Raw genomic sequence first — 25,000 nt, 5'->3', positions numbered from 1 at the left:
GGTTGGTGGCTTGGGATCCTAAGGATCCTCGGGTCCTGAGTTCAAGCCCCGCCGTCGGCCACTGAATTAATACACCAGGGGGTTGACTCAGCCTGTCATCATTCTGAGGTCAGTGAAATGAGTACCAGTTCCAGTGTGTGTACTGGTAGAGGGGCACTGCATCAGCGACACAGTCACGCTTCAAGAAATGATAGCTACCCCGGCAGCTAAGCTGCCATACAACCACACACACACATCCTCGTAACCGCCTCCTTTCTCGTGTGTAAAGCCCTGTCTCCTTTGTTTGACAAAGAACAGTACATGCTATTGAGACTTATTGACATCGAACTTGCCTGATAAGAAGTTTCCCAAGCTGAAAACATTCCCATGTCATGGTAAAAGGTGGGGTTTTCTGATATTACACAGCTGTGTGCAATGATTTGTGACCATAAATGGTGTTCTGTCGGAATAAGGAGAGGTAGCTGGTGAAGAAAGATCATAAATCCAAGAAGCAGGAGAAAGAAATATGAAGCAAGTTATGGACGAAACAAGATAGGAATACTTTTGGCAGGCAAAGCTAGTGCTCCCCGGACTCACAGCCGGCATGCTTATCACAAGACCATTCCAACGGTTTGCCTGGCAAGGTCAACTGGGTGAATGTTTTTAAAGTAAAGCTTCTTTGTTGCTTTATTCAGCTTCAACCACTTCTACCCTACATAAATAATTTATGTTATAGTTTTAAGCTGCAAGAGCACAAAACTGCATGCATCGACACAAGTGCAGCATTTCCACCAGCCTTGAGAAGTTCAGCATGGATGACACAGATCCCTGGAGCTTTGCCACGTTTCAACCGGTTCACCGCGGCCCGTGTTTCCACAAGCGAAGGTCGACCACAGTTGATTCGAGGGTCAGCAACAGGAATTGCAACACCCTTGACGTCCAACTCGACAGCTGGGGGATCAGCCTGGTACATGATGGTACCATTCTCCAGGATTTAAGGTGCAGCTTTAGAGTTGCGACAACAAGCCTGTGGTCAGTATTGAGGAACTGAGCACTCCGGTAGACCCTGCAGTTCTGGATCATCCTCCAACGACCGTCAATGAGGACATGGTCAATCTCCTTTGCCACACCGCCAGCGTTGGAATACCAAGTCCAGCGATGAGCTTGTGGGCGCTGAAACCATGAACCATCCACCCTAAGTCCATGACTTCTTGCAAAGTCAAGGAACTTGGTGCTATTCTGGTTCATAGCTCCTGACCCATGAAAACCAACACACACCTCATAACCATCCCTATCAGCAATGAGTACCATTGATGTAAAACTCTTTTTTCAGGATTTTGCGGGTCTCCAAGGTATAACTCTTTGGTTGGGTCATCAAGGTCGAGCTCGTTCTGTGGGTCTTAGTCACTCACAAGGTCTTCAACCAAACCAATAATTTCGCCCCAAGTTGTGGCACAAGCAGTATTTTCATTTTGTATTTCTGATACAATTTCCTGTGAGAAAATATTCATGTATTAATTTAGTGATTTAATTATTAAATGATTATATGCTGAAATCAAACTCTGTAAATAGGAAAATAAAATCTTACCTCAATAGATAAGAGGTTTGAATCCAGTTCATCAACTTGAAGGTTTAGTTCCATACAAGTTGTAGAACTCCAAGGCACTCCAAAGTCATCCCACTCAAGGTCAGCACAGCAGTCCATTCTCAGTAAAAGTAAAAATATGTTTAAATTCAGTCTGGGTTTGAAGCCTTGAAATAGAAAGACTGGTGTGTGTGGTTTCCTTTGGAAATTCCCTGGGCAAGCCCAGACAAGCCTTGTGAGTCAGAGATTAACTGGAAATGATGTAAGAGTAGGTGGTCCTCACAAAAGTGGGTGGGGCTTGGGAAAGTGGGCGGAACTTAGAGGAAATAGGCATGGTTTATAAAAAGTGGGCGTAGCTTAAGAAGTGGGCGAGGCTTAGCAAAAGTGGGCGTGGTTTATGAAAAATAATGTGTGGCTCAGGAGGTGGACAAACAAGAGCATTGAGAGACGTTTATCATTTTATTTCTGCGCAACAAAGACGTATAAACCAAGATCTAATTTCTAAAATAATATTTGTGAATATAGTCGATGTTGACGAATGTAATCGAAAAATTAATTTATTACCTCGAATAGAACATGGACAAATATGTATTGGATCACTCTTTGAGTGGAGTGAAAAAATAAAAGGAAATCAGTAAGCCTCAGTTTAACATGTGCTCAATGGGGTAGAGATCGATCTCTTCTTTTGACCCCATGGACCAAGAATCAGAGAGTCAGAGGGGGGGAGGGGGGGAATCATTCTCCTCTTTTGACCTGATGGGCCTTGAGTCAAAGGTTAGCCTATACATTTGTATGGGAGGGGGAGGAATCAGTCTCCTGTTTTAGGCTTTTTCGGGGTTGATTCAGAGAGTTTTCCCCATTTTCACCATTCATTTGCATGGATGCCTCAGAAGCCACATTAATCCTCGACTGATGCGGGATGAAACTTTTCCACCATGGCACCCATAACAGACATGGCATGTCGACAAAACCCGCAAAGAGTCCGTACAGATCCAAATCTACCCATATGTACCACGTCTGTGTGTGCTGCAAACGTACATCGACCTTGTAGTAACTGTCGAATGTACATCCCGATCAGGACACAAACTTATATAAAAGCAGGCCCTGTTGAAATTCTCGGCTGCGTTTGTTGAGCTTTGCTCTGGGGTCGAGAATGTCGGCTGGCTATTTCATGAAACAAATTAAATATCATACAAGTATTGAAAATAGTGAACGTAGGTCGAGAAAAAGTATTTTTTCGAATTTTGTGTATTTCAGCCCCGACACCCTTGGTGATCGAATCTGGAAAAATGCTGCGGTTCAATTTTGTCGTAGTTATTAAACTCTATCCATACACCGAATTTGAATGTTCCGCTGTCGACGGTTTCTGAGGTCAAGGTCACTTAACATATTCCCTGGTTCACCACCTTTCCGCATTCGGAGGGCTGCCATTCGGAAACTATGAGAGATAGAGGAACGTTATGCTGTCAAAAGTCAAAAATGAAATTATTTATTTTAAATAAGGATTGCGTAACATTCAGGAAAGGGAAGGTTGAAGTAACATCGTGGAAGTGTGTGGTGAATTTGGAACGGTAAACACAGTGTGAAGCTGATGGGTCGATGAAAAGTACCAGGAAGAGTAGAGAGAGACACATGGTTACAGGAGGTGGAGAGATCGAAAGGATACAAGGAAGATTATTATTTTTTTATGTATTTTTGAAGAACAGGTGAGATTCGGGAATGGAAGGTCGTAGGAAGAAATCGTGAGGGTAATGGCACGAGAGGGTCAGCTCAGTAGAATAGAGATGGTGTGCCAGCAGGAGGAATAAGAAGAGGATGAAGAAGAATGAGGATCGAGACTCGTGAGTATGCAAGGAGAAAGGCAGTTTTTTGTTTTTTGGATTTAAGACAAGAAATTGAGGGTTTAGTTGGGAGGGATGGGGGACGTTGGGAAAGTGGGGAAGATATAAATTGAAGGAAATGGGGAGTGATGTGGAAGTTATTGCTTACCATTTTATTTGGTCCTGTATTTACTTTTACTTAACCGTTTAACCGACTCGATGCAAATCCTGTTATTCAAATTACAGACACCAATCAATTCACTTGCCACAACATGAAAGTACATTACATCAGAGAGTTTTATTATACTTGGTACTTGGCCAGTCCCAAGGAGTGCAACCCACTGGGATGGTATACATCCTCACGTACTTGCACTAAAACAAGATTATAATTTCTGGTATTTATATGCTTTCATGGGAGAGTGGAAGGGGCTGTTAAACATTAGGCAAAGAACTCCAAAATGCAATACGTGTCTTCCAGGTGAAAAGCAAACGATGTAATCATAACAAGGTTGGTGTTATCAACCCAGGTCACTTTGTTCCATAGCAAGACACTCCTTTTATCAACATTTAGGGCAAAAGACTCTTGGCTAAAGGGAAGGAACACTGTCAGCCAATTCGACTTGGAGCATAAAAATTAAATTTATAAAACACCAGTACAATTACAATTTAGAGTTCATTAATATAATTATTTTCTTCCACAATTCCTCCCTTTTTTTCCTTATAAGGAAAATTTTGAATAATTATATTACACATGATTACCATATCCCGTTGCTGGAGGAGAAAAGATATTCGTTACACAAGTTCAATCAACATTGGCAGCGAGTGCTCAGTCTCATAATCTGAAGGTGAGTGAGTGTGTTTCCATTTAATTTATGGCCTGTTCATCAGCATGTGTCACACATTGAAAAGACATGCTGCCCGAAGTCAGAAGATAAACAGGTCAGGGTGTAGATCAGCACCCAAGGAGAAACACAGTCGAGGCACTCCTTGAGCTGAAGAGAAGGTAGATGTTGGCAAGTACGAGCTTGGGCCTGACACTGGGTTGAAGGACATGAAAAGGACTCGAGAGGTGAACAGGGATCCAGCTCCAGCACAGCCCGGGGCCCCGCAGCAGCAGTTTGTGCAATCAGGTTTGATTCACCAAATGAGCTGTGCAAATTAGATGCAGTCGCGGTGGCAGCACGAGCCCCCACCCGCACCATTGAACACATGTTGCAGAGGACTCGCCGTGTGGACCTCCAGGGTCTTGGTCGTGCATTGAAGCAACCACAGCAAGTTCACAATGTATTTGCAGAGCAGCAATCGAGAGTGTGGCTGAGGATATTCCTCCAGGCAGGCACCACACAACGGCGACGTTAAGACTTTGCTCAACCTTCTCCTCAGTGGGTTTTTTCTTTTCTTTTTTTTTTCACATTGCTCATCTTATCTCCTCAGGAAGGGGGTAGTTTCATGATCACGTGTTGAATGCCCAATCACCCAAATCTGGGTTCTCCCCATCGTCCAATCTTTTGGTGGAAGCTCTTTCCAAAGCTTCACGAGATAAAATTGTACATTGCATGGTTCAACTGCTCTCAACACTCCGAAACAAACAAAATCAAGGTTAACATCGATTAAACATGCCATCAGTAAACGTCATGGGCTCATGTATCTCAACAAGACTGACAAAGGTTCTTGCAGAAGCATTCAACTTGCATTATCAATATGTTATCTCTTTCCTTATTATTTCCCTAAATGACAACTAAAATATTCAGAAATCTCAGTTGTATGTATACTCAAATCATTCATCTCATTTGCTATTTCCATGTAGAAAAAGCAACAGTCTTTATCAGGGTTCCAATTTGCAATCAATAATTCTTTTCACCAAAAATATTCCATCATCTATACAAAAATATATAAGAGTAAGCTACTTCTTTCAAGTACCGAATCCAAAGCGATTCGATTTTGCACAGTTACCATTGAACATTCATATCTGCAAAACAATTTACAGTTTCATTCACAAGTAGTTCCAGAGCAACTGCCATTATATTATCTTGATTCAATTCTCAGTAACTTTTCCCTATCCGCAATTAACAGATTAACAAGGTCCTTAGGTCAAAGGATTCTCAAATTATAATCTCAAAACAGAAGTTTTTTTTTCATTTTTTTTTCAATATTAATATCACATGCAAACAATTTAATCAATACAAAATGCTAACATTATTTCATTAACCTGATGAGCATCCATTTATTTGTTTAACCAATGAAATATGTTGGAAAATAATGTTTAACCAATCTCAATCATCACTTCAGAATTCATCAACATTTTAAATCTCTGACATTGTCCATCTTGTCCACTTCTCTCTCTCACCAAAACAGCAATATGCTGTAATATAACCAACTTCACATGCACGAGCCATCCATCACTTCCTCTGACCTTCTCAATTACGAATCCATTTTCATTTATCAAAACAAATAAATACAGTTTAAACCTCTGTTTTTTTTTTTAAAACAGGTGTATAAAAATTGTTAAATCATTTGTCAAATTTGTCATCAGGTGAATATCATTTAAATTGCAGCTCAAACACTCCGTCCACACATGCAGCGAGAACCTTCCCAAACTTTATCACAGTCATGGGGGAGGCATGGGAGATTTGCCCTCTTTCTCCTGATTGTCTACTCTTTCTCCTCTCTCCATTAGGTTAAAACTCCACCTTTGACGGAACACTGACAGCCAATTCGACTTGTAGCATAAAAATTTAATTTATAAAACACCAGCATAATTAAAATTTAGAGTACATTAATATAATTATTTTCTTCCACAGGAAAAAATACAAATAAACATGATCGTACATTGAGGGGAGGGATGGATGGATAGGCCTCAAGCAACCGGTAAGACAAAGTCGACAAAAACTCACAAAATAGCACAATTTTTGAAACAAAACCGAACTAGGAACATGTAGGAGAGAAGATAAACAGTTAAAACAGGACAGATAACAACTGGAAGTAACTCTGAGATCGTTAGCAGAGAGCCCTGAAGGAGACCTGCCAACGCTCAAAACCCAGAACCGGAAGCAGTTTACGGAAGCTGATTCAACTGGAAGCAGTTTACGTTTACGAATTTACATCGTTTCTCCTATGTAGGTCTTGGTGCCTGGTGGATCTCCACATCTGATGCCACACTGTGACTTGGTGTCAAGCATGCATTCAAGCTGTGTCTGGTAAAAAAAAAGAAGAAGAAGAAAGAAAGAGTGAGGTGAGACACGTCAACTTTTTAAGGATCATTCAAAACATCTCGAAGTAATTTCTCCTGAGATTCCAGATCCCGGCACAAGCCATAATCCCATCCTCAACTACAACGTCAAGCCAATGCTACACCTGTTCGCAACCACCATAGAAATCGCAACTAAGTCAATCTCGGAGTTCATGGATCCCCAAAGCAATGGCCTACTCTTCACTGCTTTTAACAAGGACCATGGGTGCTTTGCCTGTGGTATAGAGTCTGGATTTCGTGTTTATAATGCTGATGTGTTGAAGGAAAAATAAAGGCAAGATTTTGCAGAGGGAGTTATTGGACATATAGAAATGCTCTTCAGGTGCAATTATCTTGCTCTCATGGGAGGTGGGAGGCAATCAAAGTTTCCCCACAAACAGTCATGAAGTAGGTGAAGACCATTGTCTTGATTGATGATCTCAAAAAGAAGACCATTGTCGAGCTTGAATTTTCCACAGAGGTGAAGGTGGTATGGTTGAGATGTGACAGGATTGTTGTCATCTTGGAGTCTCTAATAAAAGTCTTCACCTTCACTCAAAATCCCCACCAACTGCATTTATTTGAAACTCGTCACAACCCAATAGTCATCAAGATAGAGCTGTTCACCTTCACCTCTGATCATCCTCAATCCATAACTAAGATCCTTTCAATGTCCGTTAACCCTCCCCACCCCCAAGCCAATCTCCTTCCAAATTTCCAGTTTTTCCTTCCTGATAGTTTGCTTCTGTATCCATCTTGTCCACTCTATACCTCTCATTCCTCCCTAAACCCATTATTTGTTCAAGTCGTCCTCTGTTTTGTCCTTCAACCCTGCTGTTAGTGTGCCCCCCGTCTACTGTTTCTTTTCTTCGTTTGCATACGATCCGTTCATTGTTCCAGCTCTTCCATGAGGCTTGATCTTTAAACATTTGTAAATCATTTGTAAATTTTTAAACTTGCCCCAACCTGAGGTAAAACATTTGTCCTCATGGATTAAATCAAAGCCTAAGGTCTCAGGATATTGAATATGCTTGAGGACATTGCCAGAAACTTGTGCGAACTGAGAAATTAGTGTTTCCATAGCAACCAACATAGCAACAGCAATGCAGTGACGAACGAACCCAGCACTCCCCCTTCGACAAAGAATCTTGAAACTTGAGATAATGTTAAACAATACATTGTGGCAGAAACTTATGAAAGTAGCAATGTGGTGCCCTTGTTGGTTGCCAAAGCAATACACAGTATAAATATAACAAAATACCTTTGCAACTGCACACCTAATGCCAGTGATATGTTTAATTGTCCTCTTCTCTTGATAATCTATCACAAAATGTTAACTCTGTCTCAAACAGACACAATCATTTTATACGTAACATATATACATATATATATATATATATATATATATATATATATATATATATATATATATATATATATATATATATATATATATATATATATATATATATGCACCACTTACATTGGAAACCACTGCAACAGAGTAACACATGAAAATTCTCTGTGATAGTTATTCCAGCGAGTCACTGACAGACTTCATTCTCAGGAAGCCAAAACTAGGATTGTATATTGTATCATCATGAACAATGAAAACATGGAGTGACCATTTATGCTGGAATGTCCAGAGAAGCTCAAGTATGACACACATTCGAAAAATGGATTGAGATTTTATGTAAAAACCCAAAGACAACTACTATGGCAAACCCCTGAGCAACAAACTTATCTTGGCAATAAATGTGAGATTCTTACCTTAATTCAAGACTTGGTGCAGTTGCATTATCAGCATTTTACCTTCCGAGATGTCCATGAGTTCAGCTCTCTACACAGAGTTAATACCTTTCTGGTGTTCACAACCTTCAGCCACCTCACACTAGCTATTTGTTTAGAGGTTGTACTTAGTACTTACTGAAGTATTAGGGCTGTAGCAGATCAAAGGTCTCATTTTTTGAGAAAGTCAACCCAATTTTCAAGTGGATGTTCTGCGAGCCTTAAACTATATTTTGCATAAAATAAGAAATAAAAACATTTATGCGTTTTTCTTGGAATTTTTTTGCTGCACAGAACTGGTACAGCGTTATTTCCCCTTAATACGACTGCATTAACTTTGCACAAAGTGTAGCTATTCTACAGGGTGGGGCATTTATATCTGACACATTTGCAATCTTTCAAGCTGGAAGCCGTCTTGGCACAACTACTAATTGTTTTCATTGTTTTACAGATAATACTTGAAAGGTTTTAATGATCGAGCACTTTAAATGCAATGAGCATTTCTTTTTCTGAATTAAAAATTGTTTTTTAAATGCAATGAGCACGCCAATTTCACAAATAAGGTCATCATGACAAATGAGGCACACTTTCATTTGGCAGATTTAACTCCACCAGATTTCTTATTTTGGGAATTTCTAAAGGAGACAGTTGATAAAGAACATCCAATATCGATCGGTGAATTGAAGGCAAACATCACTCTAACCAACCATCTGCTCTATTGATCAAGAGACATTGCCTGTGGTAATGAACAATACGATGATCCGCTGTCGTGAATGCACAAATTCAAAAGGGGCCCATTGTCTGATGTAATTTTTAAGAAATAAAGAATCAAAACTTATTTTTAAAAGTTGAAGTATGTGCCTATCTTTTATAGAAATTGTCTTTTATTTGGTTTTGAAACAAAAAAGTTATAAGGATAATAAACCATCAGATATAAATGCCCCACCCTGTACATCAATATTGCATCTCATATCCAGTCTTCAACTATGGAAATTACATGGAAAATGGGGAAGAACTTGCTGAAAACCAATACTTGTTTGTTCGCTGTAGGAAAGAAGAGGAAAGGATAGTCAACAGATATGCAACGCTTTCCAGTCCAAGTTCGTTGGCGATGTCAACACCTCATCAGATATGTTTGTGTGATACGCACCTGTTACAGCATCACTTTTTTGCTCCTCCTTTCGGTCAAGTTCTGCATTGGCTTCTTCAGCTGCAAATACATATAAACATTATAAAATTTAGTTTTATTTTTTGGTCAAATATATGTATGTGTGTATGTATATGTATATATATATATATATATATATATATATATATATATATATATATATATATATATATATATATATATATATATATATATATATATATATATATGCCTAATTAATGACTCCATTCGATTTCGGTGACCCTACATTACAAATAGCTTACATACCGATAGATATATCTACATCTGGGACTGGAGGAGACCACGGCCTATATAATAGTAATTGGTAGACTATTCAACTAAAACTTTTAAGGTGTATTTGTCAATCTTTGACACTTATTGGCATATTTTACATTCTACTGTACATACTTGTGTTCATAGTTTAGGGGTTTTTCGTTGTTGCCTCGTCTTTGCTCTGTCGATCTTTGTCTTTCTGGGACAACTGTGAATTTGTCAGGTGTGATACCTTGTATCAAATCGAACCACTCAATGGCTTTCTCTGCAACTTCACCTTCCCTTGTGCTTGTATACTTCCATTGATGGGTGTAGCTCAGCTAGAATCAGAAAAACAGGATTGTTTTTTCTTTTTCTGCGGGGACGTTGATATGGCACAGCGTTTTTGTTGCTTCCATGAAGCATGCAGTGCCAATCGATCTTAACTCGGAGGATGTGATTGGCCAATTTAATTTGAGGTCATGCAGTGATGCCATCATTCAGGACGTCCCTCAATTTCAACGTGATAAATTATGCTCTGTTCTGCTTATTGTATAAATGTGTGCAGTTTTTGAAGATGGGAACATTGATGAAAATGGCAAGTTCATTATTGTATTGTTTTGTGGATGATTATTGAGTACTTCCATGAAGGGGATCATGGATTTGAATATTATTAGGGCTTGGCACACAGTTCGCTGGTAGTAACTGTGCCCAGAGTTGGATTTATGTTGAACAGCATCCTGGACTTTTGAGTGGTGAAGATCTCGTGGAGATTTATATTTAGAGTAGTGGGGATTTCTGCTGGGAGAGATTAATCCAAATCTGAAGGAGAAGTGGACAAGAGGGCAGCAGCTTTTTTCTGAATATCATGTGCTGACATGTCTTGAAACTCGGTTAGAAAGCCAAACAAATTGTGTACATCAGCCTGGTGTTGGCTTAGTGTTGAGGGTGGCGACTTGGGATCCTATGTTCCTGAATTCAAGCCCTATTGGGCCGCTGAATTAATACACCAGGAAGTTGACTCAGCCTGTCATCCTTCTGAGGTCGGCAAAATGAGTGCCAGTGCACTGGTAAGGGGAAAACTGCATCCGCGGCATAGCCGCGACCCAACCAATGATGCAACCAGCAGCCATAGGCTGCACTCGATAGAAAGATTGTGTACATCGACATAGGCTTCTGTTCAGTGCTGACAATGCATCGAAAGCGTATCTAGGGTTTTTAAAAAAAAAATGAAAGTCTTATCGCAAAATTTGTGTCTGCCCTGGTGATGCACATCAGTGTAACTTGGTCCATCTTGCAAAGCACTGGGCAATCACCTCTCCCATTCTGTTGCATTCTGGTAAGTCTTCTCAACTGCTAATTGGATGGTGCATTCTTCATAATCATTAAAACCATGAGGAATGTTACAAAGATATGATTTTAGAGATTCCAGTAATTTAACCACAAGTGACAGGTCGATATCTCCTGCTTGGACTAACTTAAGAGTAGGTGCACTTAGTATTATGCTATACACCACTTCTCTGGCTCTTCCAGCTCTCTGGCTCTGTGTCTTCGTCGTATATTTCCTTTTGCCTATATGTCTGTGTCGATGTATAAAACAATATGTAAATATTTTTACAATTCTAAACTGTATAAAACAATTCTACATCGTTTGTGGTTGCGTGATTGCGTCAATTTGGTGTATGATGCTGATTGCGATCCTCCCATAAACGGTCGTGAATTGTATCGAATGTCACTCATTGCTTGTCTGGTATCACTGTTTGTGTTTTTAATAAAACGTTGGATTATTTATATTTATGCCATGATTTCCTGTCTCCCATGTCTGCTAACATTGAGACAGCAAGGGAATAAATAATACTAGCTTTATAAATAAATAAATGTATTGTATGTTTTTAGCTTTGGCTCTGGACAGACGTCCTGTTGGTCCTTACCGAAATGTGGTCCTGACTGTGCCATACAATTGTTTGGTTTGTGAGTACAAATTGCAGATTCAAGGTCAGTCTTTGTCCAAAATAAACCTGTTGTGCTTTGAGAGGGTGCTGGCAGGATCATCAAGAGGTACGCACACCCATGCCTATGATGTCTCGCCTGTGTTGGAATCCCAAACCAATTATAAATTGCTTTCCCAGTGCTTCACAGGCAGGGTGATTCATCAATGTATTTACCGTCGTCCCTCAGATGGACGTTGTGGGCGTCCCCTCGATCGGCATTGTTTGATGGACCGTAAAGATCCCACAGAATGTCTTACAAGAAGAGTTGGCAAGCGATCTTTGGTGCCATAGCCAATTTCAAAATTCCTGCCCCAACTACTTCGTGAAACATCAGACTGGGTCAGACTGTTCATGAAAGACTTGGGCCAAGCTTTCCCTGGCTTACCCCACTAGTGGGAATAATAGTGGCCGTTAAAGAAGAAGAAAGAATAAGTGCTTTGAGATGGATGTGTTGTCGTGTCTTTGAACTAATCAATGAGTTTTCGTGTAAAAAGCGATCTGGGTGAGTTGTTGCGCGGGTCTTGCTAGTTGTTTCTTGGACCAGGTGAGTTCCAGTGTTGAGAAATATTTGCTTCTTCGAGCCTCAACTTCAGTGCAAGTTTAAAATAAAATAAAAAATCTGAAGAATGCTCGATTGCCAAAACTCATTATCCGACCTCCCGTTGTGATAGTGTTGCTTAATTTCTGGGAAATAAGTAGTAATCATAATATAATGGGCGTAAGCCTGGAACTTCGAACACACATTTCTCCAAACTTATTCTCTTCATACTTCCAAAATCTTCACATTATGTGTTCCATGTATTTACGCAGGTGATAGCGGATTCAAAACATCGAATAGAGATATAATTTACAAAGAGGGAATCGATGACGTCACAATCAGCAGCATTCGACGGCAAACCGACGGCCAGGTCCCAGACGACGTGCTTCACTTAACCAAGTCCATGAGTTCAGGATGTTTGTTCAACTCAGAATTTACGACTTTTATCCTGCCATGTTGTTAATCTGTTGATGGAGGTAATATAGAAACGATGAATATGTCAAATCGTTGGCGTTACTCATCTGGCACGATGTGTCAAGGCCAACCATCTAAAACAACCAGTCTCAAACTCTACCATGGGCACTCAGACACACCACCAATATGAACTGAGCTGATGAATGTGGCACAAAACATCCAAAGAAACTCCCGTAACCGAGTATTGTAATCCGTCCTCTCCCCCATCAGACGGGTATCTGCTAGATAAGCCAATGGTGACAGGTTTCTTGTTATGTTTGAAATTATCATCAATATATAAAAATCGACCCGTTGTTGGATAGAAGTGAATCTGTGAAGTGTTTTGAAGATCAGAGACATTTCTAAGCTTTAACCAAGAACCTGGCTACTATATTCTGGAGCTTCACGAAGTTAGAAGAGGCAGGTGAACCTTACGAACACTACAGTGACCTTTTCTTCACTTCAAATTGTCGACTAAACCATCACTCAGTAAATGATCTGATATAAACATTCAATAATTAGAAAATAAAACAACTGAGGATGTTATCTGTACTTGACATGGGGGGGGAGGGGAGGGGTAGCACCTGGATATCTTCTCTGAATACTCTCTGGGGTTGACCCATATTTTTACATACAAGTTTGGGGATCATGGAAGAGAGAAGGATTGGGAAAGTTTAGGGTGTGAGAAAGCAATGAAATTGGAGTGGGACAATCGGGCCACAGTTGGACACACACAAGCATGGTAATTTAAAAGATCAATAGGAAAAGAAGAGGGAGGGAACCAAAATCATTGGAGAGAGAGAAAGAGAGAAAAAGAGAGAGAAAGAGAGAAAGCATTTGATATTTAACTTTTGTCACATCTTAGTCTATAACTTGAACTTTGACTGGGCTCAGTGATATAACGGTTAGAGTGTCTGCTCTGAGTCTTTGAGGTTATACCAAACATTTATTAAATAGTACGTGCCACTTCCTTGCTTGATGTTCAGCATTTAAAAAGGACAATGTCCAGATAACCATGGGTTGGCAATACCGGCACAGGCTTTGATTAGCCAAATGGCCTCCTCCTGCATTGGAATTCCTTGTTAGGGAACACATAATATAATTATTATTAATATTAACACGATCAAGGATTATAAATTCATGTGATCCAGCATTAAATAATGTGGATGTTTTGTTCTAAATCACTCATGTGGTTGTTGTTCTGCTTCCTCTCATTTACATTTTCAACTATTGTTTCAATCATACTCATAATTTAAATGACAGCACACAACATCACGCTCGATATTATTTCTACCCACACCAGGAACATCCCTATTCCCAAGGTAAATAATATCAAATGACACTCACCGAAAAGAAACAAGAACAGCGCAAACAGAATGGATCCAATCGGCAAAGGTAACCAAATCCACCATGGAAGAAACACGGTAGATGCAGACGTGGGGTGTTTAAACAAGGCGGCGGATCTAACATCAGTTTTATCTGTTGAAAGGTTGAAGATAATAGGGATGATCAATTCAAAAGAGAAACGTAGAAGGTGAGATTAACATCATCGATTAATTTTCCTTTTCCTTGGTTGTTGTTTCTGTTGTTTTTTATCTTACAAATATTTTCTAAAATTTTCATTCAAGAAAACATGTCATTTGTGTTAACTTATTCATTTTTAAATTTATCTCTCAAATTCATCCTTCATCTGAATTCTGCATAAAATATTTCTAAATACACATGAACATTGTTGAATTACCTTCCACCGTGTTATCCATCATACACTTGTTCCCTTTCCTATGGAAACCGTCACGGCAAACACATTGTCGGTTAGAGACAAAGGTGCACTCTTTATCTTCAACCTCACTCTCTGTGGAAGGAAATTAAATACAGGAGGGTGAGATAAGAGATAAATAAGGAATAAAATAAATGGTAGTATGTTTGACATCCAGCATAAGTTTGGTGTTCAAAGTGAGTCGTCGTCAGGTTCTAAAATTGGAATATACCGTTTACCATCTGACTCACTGGATAACTAAACATTTTTATTTTTCACTTCATTCCACATCAATCAGACAATGTAATTAAAGTGTTTGAAATCAGTCACGGTGGGAGAACACCTGAGAGAAGAGTTGTTGGTTGTTGTTGTTTCCATGTACGGCAAGCAGTCTTTGCAGATTAACTCCGAAGTTTTTTTGTGCAAATAATAAAATGGGGTATATCATATAAACATTTCTTATCAAAGGTCATCAGCTCTTTATATAGTGCAATCTTTATTATAACTGAATTTGAAAAATAACTTCTGCACAATTTTACAGAACACTACCTGCCATCGAGTTGTTAATAAAGAAATTAAAAGTATACGTACAGCGAGAGGACATTTCATTCTTGGTTATGTTTGCACTGATACTTTGAATAATTAAGTGTAAAAGTAAATGGAGTCGAAATGATTAACTGGATCACAAACTCTGCATTGCTTGCACATTGCCTCCTTATTCGGTTTGTCCATGTATGTTCCCATTTCACAAGGGGCACAGAGCGGTTTACTTCCAGCATCGAAACAAGGCTTAAACACGTACCTTCCTGTCAAATACATCATGAGTCGGAATTATGGAAAAGGTGATGATCATGGAAAAAGAGTGGAAATGAGATAAAGACTCACCCAAGTCACAAAATTCACAGCAAATCCCATCAGGATGAAGGAACTGATTTTGTGGACATGGAGATGGACTTTCCATTCCAAAACATGATCCCTGTAAATCCAAAACAAAACATAATGTTGAATCGTTTCGATGATGTATTTGAACAATTAATAACTAGCTATCTGAAAAAATTTGAATAGCAGGAAATCAAATATCATTCTTTATTATTTTTACTTACTTTCTCATTAAATTGCAGATCCTTCAAAAGTTGTATTAATGCTCTTATTGAAGAAAACAGATTCAAGAGAAGAACAATTTTACCTTCATCCACCAAAGGTGGAGAGAGGTTAATGTTCTCACCCCTCTCTGTTTTTTTTTGTGAACAAAATATCTCAAAAAGTTGTGGACGGATTCAGACGAAATTTGGTGGAGAGCTTGGGTATGTGACAAGGACGAATTGACTCGATTTTGGTGAAGATCTGAATCCGGATCCAGAAAAGAATTTTTAAGCGATTTTTCACCATTGAGTGATAGTGCAAAAATTATGAAAGGAGGATATCTCAAAAAATTATGGACGGGTTATTACAAAATTGGTGAATGAGTTGGTTAAGTGACAAGAACGAGGTCCAGATCCAGCCTATCAGTGGGATACAAAACATAAACTGTTCAGCCTGGTGGAGGTGTGCAAAGGTCCAATGGTCCATTATGTATTAATGTATGGTGTATACATCATTGCCACATGGTAATTTTTTTAAAGTGTTCCCACAAGAGGCCTGTTTTTTTTACCATGGTGACAATGGTTATTTTAGATCCAACGTTATGTTTTATTAAAAATGTTTTTGTTTTAAAGCAAGATCAGTGTCAGTGTCGGTCATCGGCACAGGTCGGGCTCCATCGCTATCACCATACCGGTACGACTATCGCGGAATGCTATACCAGTATAATACTGGAATCACTATCATACCGGTACCGCTTCATTCACTGGTATCGTTTTCATACCGGTAATCTCTTACATATCAGTATCGCTTTGATACCGGAATGACTATTGTGGATCCCCGACTCTGCACAGGCTTTCTAAAGCACACCCAATTCATATGGAATAACCAATTGGTAATTACTTTACAACCAGCCACGAGGGCAAAGAAAAACCCAATTGCTTTAATGGAGCTGATGAGCTCGGATGCAGAGTTTTAAAAGTTAAAACTTACTGTACTTACTTCCTGGTATGTCTTGACGTCATACGTTTCACTGTTCCTGTTCCATGTTTAGCTGAGACTCCGAGTGCAAAGCTTTTTAAAGCATGTAGGGTATATGGAGATTGTAAACACCTTTATTATCTTGCCAAAACGAAGTTTTTGCAAGATATGTTAGTCAGCTTGTATGTTTTTTATCTTGCCAAAACGAAGTTTTTGCAAGATATGTTAGTCAGCTTTTATGTTTTGTTTTTTTTTTTTTGTCTGTAATCACGTATAAAAAATTCTGCAGAGCACAGTTAATCATCGGAAATTTTTGTAACTTCGCATATCAGAGGCCTACAGAGGTCCCTTTCAGTGCACAAAATTTTGAAGGTCAAGGTCAAAGGTCAAGGTCACTTTGGCGCAAATCAGGGGAGTCGACGAAACCCTTATTTTTTGAGTAATTTTGATCGGATCGTCTTCAAACTTCATGGGAATATAGTTCATGGTCTGGCGCTCAGCTGGTTAATTTTTGGTGGCGATTGTCCTTGACCTTCATGGTTAGCGCCTGAGGTCAAACATATTTGAACCCAAGGTCAAATTTTCAAGTTTTAGGAACCATATCGTGCAGTACCTCAAATTGAACACCTCGATGAGTGCTTTCTAGATATGTCAAGCTTGAGACATTATGACGTCATTTGGTGATGTTATGAGGCAAAAGCATATTTTTCATGGTTACTCTGTAGAACGATTCTCATCGGAATCTCTCGTAGGCAGATATTCCTCAAGGAGTCGCTACTGGTGGATAGCAGCTCCGTTCACCTCAGTGTGACCTTTAAGAAGTCACACGTGGTCACCTTTTGGCAAGATTCGGGTCACCTTGCGGGTGACATTGTTTCTATTTTATTTGTTGGTCATATACCGGGTTGTTTTTTTTCATGCGGTTTTTTTGGTATACAGGTATATTCAGGATTCCAATACCGGTCTATCGATATGAATAATTATATTGATATATCGCTGGACCCTAGCATATGGATTATGTTCATGTATAATACATTGTGGTTATATACCTGGGATCATTCAATTGTATTGGGCCATGGACAAACACCCAGGACTAATGCTTGAGGCCTGCCGATCTGTGATTCTTCACGCAATGGCAGTGCACGATTTATTTTGGTGGAATCAGGCCAGCTGGCCAGCCAATGGATGTAAAGCTGTAGGGTGGAGTCAGGGCAAATGAACCCTGACCCATGTGCAATATGTGATATTTTCTACATTTAAAAAGGGCATAACTCTGTGAAAAATTGAGGAAACACCCTGATACTCAAACTTGTTCCTTAATTTATCATAGTAAATCCATGTACCAAGTTTCACTTGAATATGTTAGAGTGTATGGGAAAAAGTCAGAAAAACCACAGGTGGGACGGACGGACAGACAGACAGATGGAGAGCAAACCGATATTCTCCTACTGTGAAACCGGGAGGGGATTAATGAAGGAGATAAAAGTCAAGAACGAGGGAAAATAAACCTATTATCAAATAAGCATAGGGGCAATACCTCTGGGCACTCACCTGGTAGCCGTTGGATAAGATAAGCAGGGAACCACTAGTAGGCATGGATGACCCACAAAACATGTAGTGGAGAAGAAAGTAAATACCTATGGATTCTGTTGTTTTTTAATGGCATGAACAAGCTTTGGTGCATCACGGGTGTCACGGGTGATAATGGATGTGGTCAAGTTTCATCAAAAGTGTGTGTGATTTCGTAGAAGAAAGCAAATACATATTCTGTTGGGCAACCCAACCCCCCGACGTATAACCCCTGAGACCCGAATTTTTTTTGATGTCTTGAACAAAATCTGGTACATCATGGGTGATGAAGGTGGTGGTCAAGTTTCATTGAAATCGTATGTGTAGTTTCAGAGAAGTTGTAAGTATTTGTAGACGGATGGACAGACGACGTGCCATCCCATAAGCTCCCTGGAACTACGTTCCAGGTGAGCTAAAAATGAACTACACCCCGAGCACATTCACAAGTTTCACGTTCACTGGAAAACTGTCCAAGTGAAAAGCAATCGTACAGGTTACAGTTATGAAGAAACCAATCAAATTTCAACCTTAAAGTAACAAAAGTTATCTCCTATCTCTCTGTGAGTGTTGGATCTTGATGATGAATAAATGAATGATGAAAGTTTTCAAAATATCTCTGAGGTTCGAATCTGATCCAATCTGTATATTGAATCGAATCTGAAAAATTTGAATGAAACATACCGTGATGAAGTTAATTAGAAAAGGCAGCCATGATGAATCCATAATGTCTTCCAGGAAACTTCTGGTTAATTGGTGAAAAATTCTACCAAATTTTTTCACTCATTTGCAGAGAAAGAGTGGAACACCACCTGTTGTACAAAATGCTTTATGTTAATATTTCCATGAGAATAATTCTCCCAGTGATGAACACAATAAATGTGGTTATCAATCAAAATGGGGTGAATTTATGGAAGAGCTGCAGGATGGATCAGTTGGTAACATTCTTGTTATTCAAATATCCTATCTGATCCCAACAGGATCAACATCACCAAATACTACCATTTTTATGTGGTGTCAGAAGGCAGCGCTGCAGCTCCAATCACATTTTACTTTAGATATGGATTAAATATATTGCCCCAATTATGTTCTGGTTAGAAACATTAACAATCACAAAGGTATCTTTCGAAAGATGAGGCTCCTGTGTGCTACAACACGGACTACATTCCCTGCTTGTAAATGTTAAAATGAATGAGAAGTGAAGCCATTTATTGGTCTCAGTGGAGTCAGTCCAAAGAAAACAAGTAAAATAATTTGTCGTTTTTCTTGTTGACACATGAAGGGATCAAACCCAGAGTATACATCAAAATGGCAAGAAAGAGGGGGAACATGAGACCAATCAGGCCGACAATAAGGTTCAAGAGCATATTCATGGGTTTTTGAGCATTCCACATCCACTCATATTGAGCTTTAAAGATATGAGGAAAAGATGGAAATTCTTGAGCACAACATTATTAATTGAGAAGCGAGACCAATTAACAACATATTATCTCTGCTAGTACTCACCCAATTTTGAAATCTTGTAGATATTCGTGGTCAGTAACTGGACCTTTTGTACTCCGTAGGTCCAATGTAGCGAATCTCATTCTGAAATAAGATGGACCCCTTGCAGGCTGATGGAGGTGCTATTCTGCATTCTAACATTTTAACTCTCATATAAAAAACGAGGTCCGTCTAAAAAGTAACGGGACTGACTTCACAGAAATTTTATTCCAAAAAGTATGTTGAAATCACAGCTTGTCCCCTTCAAAATAGTTTCCCTCCAGTCTTACACACTTGTCCATCCTCTTCTTCCACACTTCGAGGAACACCCGGAAGGCTTCTTCTGGAATCCACCGGAGCTCCATCGTCATGGCCCTTTTGATGGCCTCCACATCAGAAATCGGGTCCCCTTGATCACCCCCTTGAGCTTGGGGAAAAGGAAAAACTCACAAGGGGCAAAGTCTGGCGAATACGGGGGTTGCTCCAGAGTTGGCACGTTCCTCTCTGCCAGAAACTGTCGGATGCTCATGGCACTGTGAGCAGGGGAGTTGTCATGGTGGAACACCCAGGCGTTGTTCTCCCACAGATCCGTCCTCTTGTCCCAGACTGATCTCATGAGGTGCCGGAGGATCTCCTTGTACACGTATTGATTCACTGTTTGACCCTGTGGTAGAAACTCGAAGTGGACGATGCCCTTGATGTCAAAAAACACGATGAGCATTACCTTGGCCTTCGACTAAGACATCCTTGCTTTGTTTGGTCTTGGTGATGCCGGACTTTTCCACAGACGACTCTGCCGTTTGGTCTCGGGATCGTATTCGAATATCCATGATTCATCACCAGTAATGCCTCCACTGAGCAGGTCTGGATCGTCCTCAAGGCACTCGATGTCTTGACAGACAGTGACTCTTTGCCGTTTCTGGTCCTCGGACAACAGCTTGGGGACCATCTTTGCGCACACCTTGCACATTGAGATTTTCAGTGATGATTCTACAGACAGTGTCCTTGTTGATGTAAAGTTCCTCAGCAATCATCTGCACCATGAGTCGACGATCTGCACACACCATCTGCTTCACACGCTCGATGTTGTCTGCCGTTCGGCTCGTTGAAGGTCTTCCAGACCAGGGATCATCTTCAACCTCCCCCCCTCCCTCTTTGAACCTCTTGTCCCATTCAAATACACATGAACGTGACATTGTTTCTTCCCCGTAGACTTGCTGCAGCATTGCGAAGGATTTGGAAGGTGTTTTGCAAAGCTTGGCAAGAAACTTCAGATTGGCTCTCTGCTCATGACTCATAGCATGATGACTGAGACGAGACAACGTGTAAAGCATGACCAGTAAAAAAAATAATAATAACTAGAACTGCCACTTTATAACTGCTGGCAGTGATGACCGGGTACCCAGTCCGTCCGCCTTTGACACAACTGATACAACATGAGACTTAAATCATAGTCGCAAAGTTTCGCATTTATCGGATAAGCGGTGCCAGAGAAAACATTATTTAATGGTGATACAAACACAGGCCTGCTTCGAGACGGCGCGGAACAGACGAGTTACGAACCGGGCAGCACAAAGCGGTCAATTTCCTTATTACTGGCGAACAGATTCAAATAATTAAATAATTCTGGCTGCCAAACCGCATGACCGATCAGGTTGAAATTTTAAACGTTTATTTCGCATGTCGGCTAAATTACAAATGTGAAGTTTCGTATATATAGAAGCAGTGGTTCCAGAGTAAACATTAATTAATATTTATCCTTCAATCCAAGATCGCGGCCAAACCTTGTGACTTATGATGCAGAGATGCCAACTTTTGGAAATCAGAATTAGGGAGGATTTGCAACCGACACCAAATAATATGCGCGAAGCGCATATCTCGAGCGCGGAGCGCTCGACCCTTGCGGCGGGGTCCAGGGCCCGCCTTAGGGCCCTGGAAGCTCTGGGGTTCTAGACGCTCTCTCGTGCCCTCTGAGCCCTATTTTGGAGCATTTAACATTTTAAGAATTCCCACTTTTTGAACAAAAAAAGGGGAAAATTGTGCACTTTTTAATGTTACGTGTATGTTAATATTAGTAAGTTAGGGGACAATCAAAGATTAACAAAAAGCACAAAAGAAGCAATATTTTTCTTACCTTACTGGCTGGTACTACTGCTGCTTGCTTTTTCCATGGCAGCTTTGCTGAGTGACAGCTGTGTGGCTCTTTTAGCCCTTCTGATTATGTCTTTGCTGTATTCTCTCTGGTAGCAAGGGGTGCTATGAGCTAGTTTTTCAATTAAGAGAGCTTCCAGGGTTTTGACACTCAAATTGGGACGAAATTCAGTATGATTCTTCCGTACAAGACTGAGTGCCCGCTCACATGATGCGTTCGAATGAGGAATGACCAAGATTCCCTTCATCACTTTGCTCAAATTAGGATACTTCTTGGCACCAGTGCAGGGATCTGTGAGCTGTGAAATCCGATGCCACTGCTCATCCACTCTCACTGTCTCAGTAGCAATTGTAGCTATGGAGGCGTCTGCCTGGTAGTGAGCGAATTCACTCTCAAGACTGTCTATGTCACTATCACCGCCACTGAACAGACAGGGGAATTTCTTGATGAAAAACTCCACACAGTCAAACCCCACTTCTTGGTGTAGCTTAACATCCAGCACCTGAGCATGCTTGGCTAATTCATCATCTAGCGGCCAGGTTTTGAAGATGTAATTGCAGGCTTTCACATAATATGAGCGAACTGCACTGAACTCACTTGGATGTCTGACTCACTCAGAGTGAAGGTGGATTTCTTGAGACTCCTTTGTTCCCTTATATACAGTTTGGCATCGTTCCCAATCATGAGGTCCTCATCATTCTTCTGATGATTTCTGTCAGAGAAGGGTACATTTACCAGAGCAACCGATGACACCGATGGTTTCAAAAACCGTACGAAGATTTCTTTCAGAAGACCATTCAATTCTCCGTGCAGGAGATGAATACAGGGTTCGTCTCTTTGGAGCAGAAGATTCCCCTTCTCAAAAAGCTTGTTAGCATATCGAAGGAAGAAACAATAGAGTTTTGTTTGTGGAGACAAGAACATCCTGTTGACACGTTTTTCTCTAGATTCCTGCACAGTGTTTGAGGAAGATGCGCTTTTAGTTGTAGAACTCGTAGTACACTTAGCCGCAGGGTGATCACACTTGCGTTTACTGCCAGCAGAAGAGGTCAGACTCGTAGTACCAGATCCAATTTTACGTTTGAGGAGAGAGCTTGAGGTAGGTGTAGCCAAGGAAGAAGACCTCTGATTCGAAGGTTTTGCTGAGCTATTATCAAGTGATTTGGCAAAAGCAGAACTTAACTTGGGTCCTTCTTTGCCTGTAGATGGGACTATCACAGTCTTTCTCGACTCTGAAGGGATCTGCTTTGTAGATGAACGTGATGAAGGGCCGGTGATGCTACCTGCTCTCAGCATTGGTTTTGGTGCTGTCCGTGCTGTCTTCTTCGCAGCAGATACTGCAGTGGTAGTGGTGAATGCTGCTCCACTAGTGCTTGATCCTGCAGTGCCAGTACTGGCAGTAGATACAGTGCCGTCCTTCTTGCTCGTTGTTAGAGTCTTGGCTACAGTTGGTTGCATTTTTCTTCGTACTTCTTCTTTGAAGAAGAGGAGAAGTGGCTCCCACTGTTCAATCAGCCTGTCTAGGCACTGACCAAGGGACAGCCACCTTGTTGCGACATGTTTCAGAATCTTGTGTGTCGGGGCATCACAGAGTTCTTGCAGTGCTTTCACTCCTTTGACGCGTTTACTACTTTTGTCCAAGTAGTAGTAAATATCGATGAGAAAGTCATCTAATTCAATGGGTAAGGCCTGAGCCGCCTTCTTGGCCGTATTGTGCATCATATGGCAAGGGCATCCCATGATGTAGCACTCTGGATTTTGTTTGTGGATATAAGCAGCGACTCCTTTGTGCTTGCCCACCATGACAGAGGCATTATCAGCACAAAAGGAAACACAATTTCCCCACGGAATTTTCCTGTCACTGAACTCATGATCAAGCAGTTTGAAAATGTTTTCTCCAGTGGAATCTTGTTTGCACGCAGGCAAACTTAGCAAACCTTGCTTCACAATCCCAGCACTGTTGTCATAGTACGAAATCAGGACAGGATATAGCTGGGCCTCACCACTGTCATTGCTACCGTCTGTAGCTAGGCTAAATGGAGCTAGTCTAGCAATATCGGCAATAGATGAAGCAGTAACATTTGACAACTCACCAATTATTGCTGAAGTTTTTGTTCTTGCACATCCATACTTTGAAGCAACTTTTGAATCTGGAAACATCTTTTGAAATAGAGGTCCAGCATGATCTGAGACTGATATGGGCAAGTTATGTTCCACAATAAATCCACTAAAGAGAAGTTCCGCTTGGGTAACATCCTCTTCCTCGCTTGTCCCTTGTTTGGTGAAATAATTCAGAAGTGTACCGGTACTCGTGCTCGAAGATCTCTCCTTTGCAATGTCTGTGTGCCGTTTGCTTCCAACGTGCTTCCGAATATCATCGCGACCTCCGTGCTCACCTGAAATATCAACGCTGCATACTGTACAATACGCATGATGAATTCCTCTTTCAGACTTTCGAATACACGGGTATTGGAGACTGTATTCGGTCTTGTACTTCTGAGACCATTTCTTGGTCTTCGTAAGCTTCTTTTCTGCCATTTCGTAATCAACATCGAGGGCTTGAAGCATCGGTAACTTCGAAGTCGATGTTCCACAGCTGCAGCGCGACTCGTAGAACTCTAGCGGCTGTTAAACACCGCACGGTGGTCGCGACCGCCGGGCTGGTACGGGGCCCAGCTGCATGCAGTGAGCGTATCGCATGCATATACACTGTGCATACATACCGCATGCACTGTATTGCACACATACCGCATGCACTAAATCTCAGTGCATGATCGCATAAGCGAGATCCAGACCCAATGTTTCGCTGCTCCTCATTTGAATTTGCAATTTTTTATGTACAATTTGGTAGCAGCGAACGTTATGGAGTTACCACATGCTATACGTAGCAGACGATGCTTTTCATTCAATTCTCATACTAGTACATTCTGATTAGTGAACAGTGCAAAAATATCAAAATTTCGGGAGGATAAGGATAGTGATCGTAAGGGCGGGAGTTTGGGTGAATTTTCGGAAGCCTCCCGATGAAATCGGGAGGGTTGGCATTGCTGATGACGTCATAATTTTCAGCACATTGGCAAACACGAACGTAGACGATAAGTGCAAATTTTCGCTTCGCTAGGTTAAGCAGTTCCAGAGAAAACATTATTTAATATTTTTCTTAAAACCAACATGGCTGCC

General features: G+C 40.6%; 1 protein-coding gene across 8 annotated transcripts in view; it reads right to left on the bottom strand.

Moving 5' to 3' along the window:
• Nucleotides 1-3,663: 3,663 nt before the first annotated feature.
• LOC147033540 (CD27 antigen-like) overlaps nucleotides 3,664-25,000 on the bottom strand; it is a 28,418-nt gene continuing 7,081 nt past the window's right edge. For 4 of the 8 annotated variants that reach the window (XM_085856153.1, XM_085856182.1, XM_085856169.1 and 1 more), the window contains 8 exons: nucleotides 18,871-18,998; nucleotides 15,445-15,535; nucleotides 15,240-15,365; nucleotides 14,545-14,658; nucleotides 14,151-14,282; nucleotides 9,552-9,611; nucleotides 9,399-9,445; nucleotides 3,664-6,578 (listed from right to left, as the gene is read on the bottom strand). In XM_085856153.1, the coding sequence (XP_085712279.1) occupies nucleotides 6,483-6,578; nucleotides 9,399-9,445; nucleotides 9,552-9,611; nucleotides 14,151-14,282; nucleotides 14,545-14,658; nucleotides 15,240-15,365; nucleotides 15,445-15,535; nucleotides 18,871-18,912 (708 nt within the window). In that variant the 5' untranslated portion in view covers nucleotides 18,913-18,998 and the 3' untranslated portion in view covers nucleotides 3,664-6,482. Of the gene's footprint in view, nucleotides 6,579-9,398; nucleotides 9,446-9,551; nucleotides 9,612-14,150; nucleotides 14,283-14,544; nucleotides 14,659-15,239; nucleotides 15,366-15,444; nucleotides 15,536-18,870; nucleotides 18,999-19,692; nucleotides 19,774-25,000 lie in introns of all 8 variants that reach the window. The other 4 variants (XM_085856190.1, XM_085856200.1, XM_085856160.1 and 1 more) reach the window with 3 other exon arrangements.

Source organism: Eptatretus burgeri, chromosome 2, assembly GCF_056783735.1.
Source record: "Eptatretus burgeri isolate ZD-2024b chromosome 2, Ebu_testis_v1, whole genome shotgun sequence".
Classification (NCBI taxonomy): Eukaryota; Metazoa; Chordata; class Myxini; order Myxiniformes; family Myxinidae; genus Eptatretus; species Eptatretus burgeri.
Note: the sequence above shows the minus strand (reverse complement) of the source record. Positions and strands in the feature narration are given on the sequence as shown.